This window comes from Microtus ochrogaster, chromosome 5 (assembly GCF_000317375.1).
Source record: "Microtus ochrogaster isolate Prairie Vole_2 chromosome 5, MicOch1.0, whole genome shotgun sequence".
NCBI classification, from domain to species: Eukaryota; Metazoa; Chordata; class Mammalia; order Rodentia; family Cricetidae; genus Microtus; species Microtus ochrogaster.
In genome coordinates, this window is record NC_022012.1 from 39,744,378 (window position 1) to 39,756,295 (window position 11,918).

At 48.4% G+C, this 11,918-nt stretch overlaps 1 protein-coding gene across 1 annotated transcript in view; it reads right to left on the reverse strand.

The window, feature by feature from the left end:
- Nucleotides 1-11,918, reverse strand: part of Cep164 (centrosomal protein 164) — a 71,089-nt gene that overhangs the window by 39,915 nt on the left and 19,256 nt on the right. The window contains exons 4-7 of the mRNA XM_013346295.2: nt 10,932-11,136; nt 3,536-3,691; nt 3,052-3,177; nt 563-640 (exon numbers count right to left, since the gene is read on the reverse strand). Of these exons, the coding sequence (XP_013201749.1) occupies nt 563-640; nt 3,052-3,177; nt 3,536-3,691; nt 10,932-11,136 (565 nt within the window). The remainder of the gene's footprint in view (nt 1-562; nt 641-3,051; nt 3,178-3,535; nt 3,692-10,931; nt 11,137-11,918) is intronic.

An 11,918-nucleotide genomic window follows, 5' to 3' on the forward strand; every position in this document is an offset into this window, starting at 1 on the left:
GGAAGGTCTGAGTGTGAATACGGAAGGTCTGAGTGTGAATACGGAAGGTCTGAGTGTGAATACACAGTGACTCACACTGCCTGTGTGCTGTCCAGAAAAAAATACGCTGGCGGCAGTGCGGGTCAGACTTCAGAGACACATGGGACCTTGCAGGCATGCTCCAGAAGCTATTCCTACCCATCTGCTTTTTTCCACCCTTTCCATCTTTGCTTAGGCTCTTTGTTTACCTAAACTGTCCCCCATCTAAAATCTAGCTTCTCTTCAAAGCCCAGGGCAAATGTCATCTCTTCCACCAAGTTTGCCTGCTGTCTAGGCAAGAAATCTCTTCCCAGTGCAGTGTACAGGAGGCAAGAGCCATAAGTACACATCTCATTATGCTCAAAGCACCAGCTAGTGCAGGGACTTCACCAAGAACTGGTCATTTGAGAGCTGAGAGGATGCATTCCCTGAACCCCAGAAATCCTGGACAGACCCTTTTCCAAATACGCTTCACAGACGGCAGAGCTTCAGAGGAGGAAAAGTGAAGCCCGAGGCTCTAGCGGCAGCATTCCCAGGCTCTTACCTCGTACTCAAAGTTACCTCCCAGGGCACTGAGGTCCAGGTGCAGGTTCTTGAGAAGTTCACCGGAGCTTCGGACACTCTGCAAGAAGAAAACAACTATGAGCAGTGTCTTAGTTAGGGTTTCTGTTGCTATGATAGCGTTCATGACCAAAAGCCAGTTGGGGAGGAAAGGACTTACTTCAGCTTCCACTCTCAGGGCATAGTCAGCTACCAAAGGAACTTGGAAGGAACCAGCAGCCAGAACTAACGCGGAGACCATGGAGGAGTGCTACTTACTAGCTTGATCCTCTTGCTCAGCCTGCTTGTTATTTATTTATTTGTCTGTTTGTTTATGGTTTTTTTAAGACAAGGTTCTCTCTATAGCTCTGGCTGGCCTGGAACTCACTTTGTAGCTCAGGCTGGCCTCCAACTCACAGAAATCTGTCTGCTTCTGCCTCCCAAGAGCATGGATTAAAGGCGTGTGCCACCACTACCTGTTTAGCCTGCATTTGTATGCAGCTCAGTCAGGACCACCTGTTCAGAGACAGCACCATGCACACACTAATCACTTATTAAGAAAATGGTTCACAGGCTTGCTTACAGACCAATCCTATGGAAGCATTTTCTCAATCAGGGTTCCCTCTTCTCAGATAACTCTAGCTTGTGTCAAGTTGACAAAAAGAAAAAAGTGCTAAGTCTAAAGAAATTGGCCAGCCAACACGAAGGGCATGCGCGGAGAATAGGGGTACCCTGGTAAGGCTTTGGAGGACTCCAGGGCAGGCCAGGCCCTACACTAAGGCCTCGCTAAGCAGCCCTGAATCCAGTGAGCACAAGGCAAAGCAAGTATGTTGTGGTCTCCAGCTCAGACCTAAGAGGCATACAGACTGGTCGAGAAAGAAAGTTATGGGTGGAAAAAACCACTTTTATTTATTTTTAAAATGGCTGGGAGGTTAGCCAAATAGAACTAATCCATGTATCTACCAACAGATGAGCGCATAGACAGAACATGGAACACGCACAACAGGCTTCAAAATGAGTGTTTACATACTCGCTGCAGCATACTGAGTGAGGAGGTGCCAGACATCAAAGAAAACACTATGTGATTTTATCATATAAAACAAAGAGAACTGGCAAAGTCATGAGCCACAAAAAGAGAGAGAGAGAGAGAGAGAGAGAGAGAGAGAGAGAGAGAGAGTTAGAGGTTACCAGGGCTGGAAGAAAAAGGATAAAAGGATGTATTTCTGGTGGCTAGAAACTGGGACTATAAACAAGTTCTGAAAGTGGACAGTAGTGATGGTAACATATCATTATGAAAAAAAACTAATATCCCTGAACTACTGTATAGTTAGAATAAGTTGGGGGCTGGAGAGATGGCTCAGCAGTTAAGAGTACTGTACTGGCTGCTCTTCCAAAGGACCCAGGTTCAATTCCCAGCACCCACATGGCATCTCACAATTGTCTGTAGCTCCAAGATCTGACATCCTCACACAGACATCAATGCACATCAAATAAATAAATAAACAAAATCTTTAAAAATAAAGAAATATAAAGATATAGAATAAATAATAAAAAAGTTAAAATTCTTACCTGTGTGCAAGAGAGCTTTACCATGATTTAAATACATATAATATGTATATATACCCAGAGGGTTTCCAGGCCAGAAAGGGGACCTCACAGTGGAGGCCCAAAAATGTGAGCCTATTCCACCTTATCTGGAGGTCAGAGAGTCTGAGCTTGCTCAAAGATGTTGACACAACTGTGGCTAAACACCCTGACCTAGGGTGTGGTTAGTTGGTGTTTCGGACGTTAAGATGGCCCATGGAGGTAGATCCACTCCTCCCTGACCAAAGGTCAGAGAATTCAAGCATACTTCTGCTCCTTCTTTGGAAATAGGAGGTTTGATCTAGAGATACTTGGTCTAGGGTGGGTTTACTGCCTACACAACAGAATGCTTTTTTCAAGGAATAATGACTTAATGTCTCAAGTATTGGGGCAAGTAACTGTCCTAGTTGTCCTTTGTAAAAACAGTCTTTTGCTTTCATCTCCACCCCCTTTAGTACTGGGGTATAAAAGTGTACAGAAATTAAACACGGGAGAACTCAGAAGAATTCAGCATTCAGTATTCAGTATTTGCTGAGTTGCTCTCCTGTTACCATCCTATGTCTCTGTGATCTTTCCTTCTTTCTTTTTTTTTTAATATTTATTTATTATGTATACAATATTCTGTCTGTGTGTATGCCTGCAGGCCAGAAGAGGGCACCAGACCTCATTACAGATGGTTTTGAGCCACCATGTGGTTGCGGGAATTGAACTCAGGACCTTTAGAAGAGCAGGCAATGTTCTTAACCACTGAGCCATCTCTCCAGCCTCTCTGTGATCTTTCTTATCTCTGCTCCTCCTACTTAACTTTTCTAATCCACATGCTCCTACCCTGGAACATGTGAACCCACCAAAGCTAGGATCGCGGCAGAAGTCACCCCAAAAAGGTGGCTCCCAACACCTCACCATCACCTGGTTGTCACTCTCCTCCTCGTCCTCCTCGTTGGTCTCTTCCCCTAAAGCCAAGAGACTGAGCGTATGCTTGCCCTCGTGGGTAGAAGCCAAGAAACCCTTTGCACAAGCAGCAGTCTTGGGACCCTGTGGAGGATCCAAAACACAAAAGGAACAAGGGACTTACCAGAAAGACCTTCAGAACGACCCCGGCATGCTCCTCCCTCAATTCCCACCTAGATAGGGCCTCATTGAGTCCCACCATGTCCATGAATCTGGCGTCTAGTTCACACTGCTTACTCCCATCCCAACTCCCACTGTCCCAGCCACGGGGGGGGGGGGGGGGATGAGCAAAGATAGCCTACAGCTATGAGTGACTCTTCTCATACTAGCTGGTGAACTCTGAAGACACAGCTTATGTCTCAGGGCCAGGTCACAGTCCCGAGTAGAACACCCAGAAGGTCCCACAGAAACAAATCACATGCACAGCAGAGGAAGGACTCACCAGTGTGGGTTCCCCAAGCTGCCCAGAATCTGCTGAGCTCCCCAGGCTCACACTCTGAGATCCACGAAGAGCAGAGGGTGGGGCATCTCCGAGGCCTCGTAAAGGAGCCAGGCTCCAAAGAGGGGCTTGGACTGGGGCTAAGGGGGAACCCAGGACCTGGGCAACAGAACACATCTTGTTACAAACCCCAGAAACCACGTGGCTCTCGGGGTGTTGGAGGCAGATATATAAATAAAGCATCTAAATCCTGCCCGTTCAAATTTAAACCACCTCCGCTTGGGGCTGCTAATGAAACACAACATTCAGAAATACCACGTGCCAACTGGGTGAGACTCGCAGGCCAACTTCCTGGTAACTTGTGTGTTAGTTCACATCTGGCAGAAGCTAAGATGGGGGCTCTGCTCCCCTTTCGGGAGCCACATATCAAGTGAACCAGATAAGGAGGAATGGAGCAGAGATAAACCACAGCAACTAGAAGTCTCTACACTTGATGCCTAAAACTGAGGAGCCGAGAAAAAGTAGTCTCGACATGATACTGACAGAGATGGAAGCAAACACCAGAAGAAGGTGCAAGCCTTCTCGGAGGGCTGGGCACTCAGGAGGCCACTACACATAAACACGTGCCTTGTCATTTGACTTGCTCTCCCTGGTTCTCAGGAGAGCCGAGGGAAGGCCAGTGAGAACTGGAGTCAAAATCCAGGCTGGGTCCGAATGTGTGACCCCTCTGGCTGCTCACAGCTCCTCACATTCCCTTTCCCTTCATCTGAAGATGATGGAGAGGGTCCAGGCTTGGCCCTACGGGGTCTGCTAAGAAGCTCCGAGGAGAGGATGGACACAAGGGGTCTCTGTAAGGGGCCTAGGGCTGTAGCGATATTATGGAATCAACCATCTGGCCTAAAAGAAAAGCCAGAAGCCAGCATAGGGCCCAGAGAGAGGGCCCACTGGCTAAGAGTCTGCTGCTCTTCAGAGGATCTGAGTGCATTCAGTTCCCATACCTACTTCAGGTAACACACACACCACTGCCTGCAACTCCAGTTCTAGACCATCTCAGACGCCCTCTTCTGGCCTCCACAAGCACTTGCACTCACACAAACATACACTCACACACTCACATGCACACAGTCGAAAATAAAATCTTAAAAAAGAGATGGAGCAGGAGAACTGACTCAGAGGTTAAGAGCACTGGCTTCTCTTCCAAAGGACCCAGGTTCAATTTTCAGCACCCACATGGCAGCTCACAATTTTCCCTAATGCCAGTTCCAGGGTACCCGACACCCTAACACAAAATACATGCAGGCAAAACACCAATGCACATGGAATAAAAATAAATGAAGTTAAAAAAAAAGATGACACATGCTTTTAATCCCAGCACTCGGGAAATAAAAGCAGAAAGATCTCTGTGAGTTCGAGGCCAGCCTGGTCCACAAAGTGAGTTCCAAGAAAACCAGGACTGTTACACAGAGAAACCTTGTCTCAAAAATTTTTTTAAAAGCCAGGCAGTAGTGGTGTACACTTTTAATCCAAGCACTTGGGAGGCAGAGGCAGGCAGATCTCTGTGAGTTTGAGACCAGCCTGGTCTACAGAGTGAGTTCCAAGACAGGCTCCAAAGCTACACAGAGAAATTCTAGAGAAAAAAAAAAAGCAGGAGATCAGCATAGCATACTGGGGACAGAAAGCAACACTTTTCAAAACTTTCCTCAAATTTATCATATTCGTATATCTATATACGAATATGATAAACATATATAAAATACACACACACACACACACACACACACACACACACACATATATATGTACATATAAAACAGAAAGAACAGCCAAGCAGTGGTGGCACACATCTTTAGTCCCAGCACTTGGGAGGGATAGGCAGGCAAATCTCTGTGAGTCTGAGGCCAGCCTGATCTACAGAGCCAGTTCCAGGATAGCCAGGGCTACACAGCAAAACCCTGTCTTGAAAAAACAAAGAGAACATATTCTCCTCCACACTAAACAAACCCCAAGGAGTGAAAAAGAAAGGTGGTTCCCAAGGTCAGAGTCACTACCCTCTAGGCCAGTCTGGTCCAGGGAAGAGGTCCCTGGGCAAGCCCCAGCAGGGCCTGTTTCTGCAGTCAGAGGATACCTGAGTCTTGGCTGAGAAGTGAGGTAAGACACTGCAGATGGCCAGACATCTGGCCTGCTGTAGAGCGTCCCTGTCAAGAAAAAAGCTACCGATACATAGAATCAGCCAGTGGTGCTGAACACTGGGGCGTGTTCTTCTCACAAACCACCTAAGGTGGGCTCTATCACCATGCAGAGACCCCACGTGAGTAAGGCGTGGTCAAGAATCCTATCCAAAGTCACAGACTTAATGGGGCAGAGAGAGAGGGGACTGAGCCCAGGATTATCTTGGAGAGGGGATTTCGTATGGTCTCATGACTGTGGTCGGAAGCAGTGCAAGAAGCTGAGCCTGCCCCGCCTGCTCAGCCCTTCCACCAGTCCAAGCATATCAGCAAGTGAAATCCTTCCCACACTGTATTTATAGAAAATTACAGACTCCTAACATGGCTAATTTGCTAACGTGCTGGGGGCTTGAGGGAGGGAGACAGGCGTGCTGAGGCCTTTGTTCTCTTGGGCCTTTACTGAATCAGTGGTTAGCAGGGAAATTATACATCCCTGGCTCCTAGCTGATCATCTTCTATAGACGGCCATTAACTCTGAGCATGGGCCTGTGCATGCCATTGTCCTTCAGAGCTGATAAACTTGATGCCATTGGGCTAATTAAAACTTTCAGGATAATCTGTGGCTTATCTGATATTTATAGTACTACAGTAGTTATTAGGACTAACAGAGAACCAGTGTGTGTCGGCAATTAGGGACCAGAGGAACAACTGGGTAAAGTCACAGCTGGGCCGCAGCGGAACACCTAGGGAATTCAGATTGAGTCCCGTGGTCCTATCTGACTTGATTTCTCAATGAAGAACTGGGTGACTCTTGAAAGGGACAAAGGGAAAGAATGACAAGGCCAGCCCAACCCGGTAGGGAAGTGAAGTCACAAAGAGGGTCCACACAACCTGACATAGGTCAGCCATGTGATTTTCTGGGGTCCCCAGGAGGCAAGGAGCAGAAGCAGCTGCATGGCAGTACTGTGTGCCTGCCTCCAGGAAGGGAAACAAAGCTTTGGGGATGAGTACCTGCTGTGAACAGCTGGCTCTTCTCAAGAATCAGCTGGTAGAAAAGACTTCCCAAACCCCAGAAAGGGCCTGGATTCTGTCTAAGGGCCAGCATGGGTACCACCTTGCCCACCCTAAGAAGAACTCCTTTCAAAGCCTATGACCCACGCAAGAGCATGGCTACACCTAGGCAAGAGAACCCAGAGATGCCCTCAGCTCTAGCCTGCAGCTGATAAAGAACAACCTTGAGCTGGGCGGTGGTGGAGCACACCTTTAATCCCAGCACTCGGAAGGCAGAGGCAGGCGGATCTCTGTGAGTTCAAGACCAGCCTGGTCTACAAGAGCTAGTTCCAGGACAGGCTCCAAAACCACAGAGAAACCCTGTCTCGAAAAACCAAAAAAAAAAAAAAGAAAGAAAGAAAGAAAGAAAGCAGACCTGAGAAGGCTTTGGAGCAGAAGCAATTCTACCTGTTCCAGCCCTGCTGAGCTCAGGGGCCCCAGACCTTAGGCCCCACTTTCTAAGAAGCCTACCTGGCTGAAAAGCTGCATCTTGCTTGTCTCTGCAGCAAGCCCGGTGTCAGAACTCGGCTGGACTAGCCCCTGCCTGAGGCCACTGCTTAGCTGGCACTGTGCTTGCTGAGAGATCTCCTGCCTGGCAGAGGCAGCGATCACTTCTGGAGAACGTTCCAGCAGTTCCGGCCCCCAAGCCAGTAGCCCCGAGTCCCTCTCCTGAGCTCTGACGGCCTTGTGTTCACCCTCACTACACATCCTGGATGACTCAGTGGCCATGCCACAGACTGTGCCGGCGACGTCTTTGCACGGCATTTCCTGCACGTTCTCAGGCAGTTCCAGGCCCTCCAGCCGCCTGGAGAGCTTGACCATCTGCAGGATGTGCTGGTAGAATCTCTGGTCCTCAGAGTAGTCTTCACTCTCCGACTTCTCCTCAGCAGAGCTCTGTGGGGGGGGGAACTGGGGCACCAGGAAAGGGCAGAACCGCACATCTCTAGGCCCTGGGTCTGACTGGCCCATGACAGGAACACAGCCCTGGGGGCTCTGCAGGTCCCAGGGGAAGTTGTTTACCTCACCTAGGACCTGTGAGCCAAGGCGAGAGGCCAGGCTGCTGCCCCCTCCACTACTGCTATCCGAGTCAGCCCCGGGCACACTAGGCTCCCTATCTTCATTGGGAAACTCCAGAGACTCGTGTGGATGGTGTCTCCCTTTACTGTCAGAATCCTCTGAAGGCGGCTTTGAAGCTAGTTCTGATGCCAGGGTATCAGGTGGCATCAGGGAGAGGCCCTGTGGTGCATCTTCAGCTGAGGCCTCTGGAACCTCGGGAGCAGCAGGCTCCACTTCCTTGCAGCTCTCTGTGGTGTCCTTGTTGACAAGATTGGAGACCTGTCCTATCCATAGTCCAGGAGGCTCTCTCCTCCACCTCCCCCTACCCAGGTCCCCGCCTTCCCCAGGAACTCCCTGCCAGCTCAAGTCTTCTGCTGGGCTGCTCTCTAGTAAAAACAGCTTGCTTTTCCTGGCCGGCAGTGCGTGGTCAGACGAACAGAGGGACAGGGAGGGCTCCTCCTCAGAGGATGGCAAGGGAATGGGGCTCTGACCTTTGTCCCCTCCAGGGCCAGTACAGCTCAGTGTGGCCACGCTGTGACCACGCTGCTCCCCTTTCAGCTGCAGGCCTCTGGGGGCTTCGGGAAGTTTAGAGTGGACAGGAGTCTGGCTCCTGCATTCTAACGCATCCTGACCATTCTGGAGCAGCTCAGGGATCTGGGTGCCCCCCGTGTCGGGTTTCTGCTGTCTGCTCCTCAGTTCCAGCTGTTCTATTTCAGGATCTGAAAATCCCAGGTAGATTTTCTCTGTTGCTCTCTGAGTTGACTCCAGACACTGTGGGTCTCCTAACTCTGTCTTGCACTGGACCGAAGGCCTGCCTAAGATTTTCTCCACATCAGCAAAGATTTGGTGGGTCCGAGGAGCTTGGCCTTTGGAGAGTGGCTGCAGCTTGCCAGGAAGGGCACCCATGAGGGGCCATGGGGTTTCGCCCAGCATGCACAGGCTCCTCCCTTTCTTAAAGGAGGCCTCACTTCTAGCCTGCACCTCTTGGTCGAGGTCCAGATCAGCAAGCCCAGGTGCTGGGAGAGGGGACAGGCCACGGAGAAAGGAGGAAGAAGGCAGAAGTCCCTGCTCAGGCTGTGTTTCCTAGATGGGTATATAAAGATGCAGAGAAAAGAGGGGCTGATGGATTCTTGCTACCTCAGCCCAAGACCCACAGCAGAAAACCACCCTCCTTAAAGTAAAGCAGAAACCAGACAGAGAGAGAAGAAAGGCCAAAATTCCCTTAGGCTAAATATACGCCCCTTTCTAGGTTCTAGCTCCCCTCTAAAGAGAGGGGAGGGGGGAATAAAAATAAATAAATAAAATATGGTTAATAAAAAAAAATACTAAGGTAGAAAATAAGAACGGATGATACTGGAAAAAAAAAAAAGAGAGAGGGGGGGAAAACCAACAACAACCATGTTAACAGTCTATAAACGTTGCTCCATAGAGCTCTGGGCACTCAGTTCCTAGGGTGCTACCACAGGGTGAAGGCTACAATACGGTTGACAGGGAAGAGAACCATAGCCCCCGGTAAACCAGAGTAGCCCTGTTTGTTTTTAAGCTGGCCTCACAGAGCAGCCATCTGAAGGCAGCACTTTACCACTCACCAAAGCCAGGAGACCACAGCCGTGTGACCAGTCCCTAAGTTTCCTCAAGCCCTCAGATTCATGATCAGTTAACTTTATAAAAGCCTTATCAAGGATTCTCAGAAATGTTCCATGAGGAAAAGAAGAGAGGAAGTCCTGGAAACTCAGCCAAGTGCCTTCTACCACCAGCACAGGTTGGTACTGCTTAAAAGACTTCCAGTCTCAGAATCTTGGGGCTACCAGAAAGCTTTAGAATAAGCCACCCTCTGTAAATACACCAACCAGCCAGCTGGGAGCACACTTCTCCAGAGGCCCAGACCTCTGAGCCTACGTAGCCCATGATTCTCGGCCTGACCACTCGCAAACTCAAGCTTGAGGTGCCTGGCCTGGGCCCTCAGAATCCCACTGAGGATGCAGGGTTGCCCAGCTGTCTTTTCCTAGAACTACAGGGGGATCCTTTCTAACAAGGAGCTTCTGGGTCTCAAACACACATTCACAGAAAAGTCCGTCACCCGAGCCCACTCTGAGTCAGGCTGGAGCCTGCCAGATGCCAAAATACCATTTCAGATTATCCTGGGCTAGCATTCACCTTCCGCTCTTCAAATACATGATGATATTAGAAAATTCTAAGATTCTATTTGGAAAGCACCTGTCTGCATTCTTCTGTAGGAAACCAGGCATAAAGCTGTGGGGAGGTAAGGGAGGCAAAGCAGCCACGGAACCTGGACATGACCGTTCAAGGCCAGAACTGACACTTTAGGAAAGAAGAACTGGGCTGTGGATGTGGCTCTTCACAAGGCTGAACGAAGCTGCTGCCTCAGGCTGCCGGCCCCACACCTGCACAAAGGGCACAGAGTCTGTCCTGAACCACAAAGTCTCACTCAGCAACTCCTGAAGTAAGGGTGATCACCTGCGCCTCCTACGTTCAGACGTGCTGAGTGAGAAATAAATAATGGGAAGAGCCCTCTGAACTCAGTACAAAAGCTACTGGAGACCACGGGAGTACATACCGTTTAACTGCTGCTACCCTCCAAGGACGCTGGCCACAAAGACCACAGATGACGTCAATAAAGCCAACGGCATGTACATATCAATTACAGGCTGACCTCAAAATCGTGATCTCCAGGCTCAGCCTTCCAAACACTAGGATTGCAGGCATGCACCACCAAGCTTTTCTTTTCAAACCTGAAGGCACTGGTGTAACGACTATTTTAGGGTAACAATGACCCACACCAGGGCGGCCTGATGCCAGCTCGTCAACCGCGCCCATCTGGCTGTTCCCCAGCCTTCCAGAGTAGGGAACGGTGCCACTTCGTTGTCAAATGCAAAACACACACGGTCCTTACCCCGCTGACCTCACACTGTCACTAACCCTGCCGTGTGGCACGTGCTCCCCAAGGAGAGAGAAGGATTCACTTAGAGAAGTTACAACTGCTAGAAGCTGAAAGAAAAAAGCCACCAGGTAAAATCAGACAGTGCCCTGTCAAGAGTTCACTACTGTTTTCACTCCTGGAGGGTCCCACACCCCCTTGGACTGCAGCTCGTGTCAGGCTGACTCACCAGGGGACTTTTGGACGTCTCTTTGTCCTTCTTGTTTTTCTTTTCCTTTTTCTTTTTCTTGTCTTTCTTCTTAACGGCTCCAGGAGCCAACCACTTCTCCCGCTCTTGGATGACCAGCTTTCGATAGTGCTCATCACATGGATGGTCCCAAATGGACTGACCAGTGTTGAAGTTGAAATAGTAGATGTCACCTGTGATGTTCTGGCTAGGAGTGAGAGAGTTCAGAAGTTAGTCCTTTCCAAGGTCCAGCAAAAACATAATTCTTTAAAAAAGGATAAATACTGAAATATATAAAATAACATAGCAATGAATCGTTATTTATTTCTTAAAGTGTGTTAAACATCAAGTTTGACACTAAAAAATAAACAAATAAGGAATTGAAAAATATTAGGAAATTACCCAGAATACAACATGGGAGATAAGATGATATATTTAAATATAAGAAATAAATTATACATGGAAGATAAATTATGGACATTCAATGTTGCAACATTCTTTTTTTCTCTTTGTTGATTTTATCTTATTTTTAACAAGCAACAAACTTCTGAAAGATTACTCAAGGAAAAGAGAGAACTAAAAATAAACTAGTTGATTTTTTTATAATGGGGCTGGAGAGAAGGCTCAGCAAGAGCACTGGCTGCTCTTCCAGAGGGCCAGGTTTGATTGTGAGTACCCACCTGGTAAGGTTTACAACGGCTTATAATTCTAGTTTCAGAGGATCTGACACCCTATTCTGACCTCCATATGCAAATATATATGTATATATAAGTAATAAAATAAAAATAAACTGCCAAGATTCATTCCCAAAGAATTGACCAGGCCTGGGGATACAGCAGCTCACAACTGCCTGTAACTCCAGTTCTAGACTCCTGTTTTGCTTTGTTTTGTTTTTGTTTTTAAGATTTATTTATTTACATTCCCACCAGCAATGGATGAGTGTACCCCTTTCTCCACACCCTCTCCAGCATAGGCTATCATTGGTGTTTT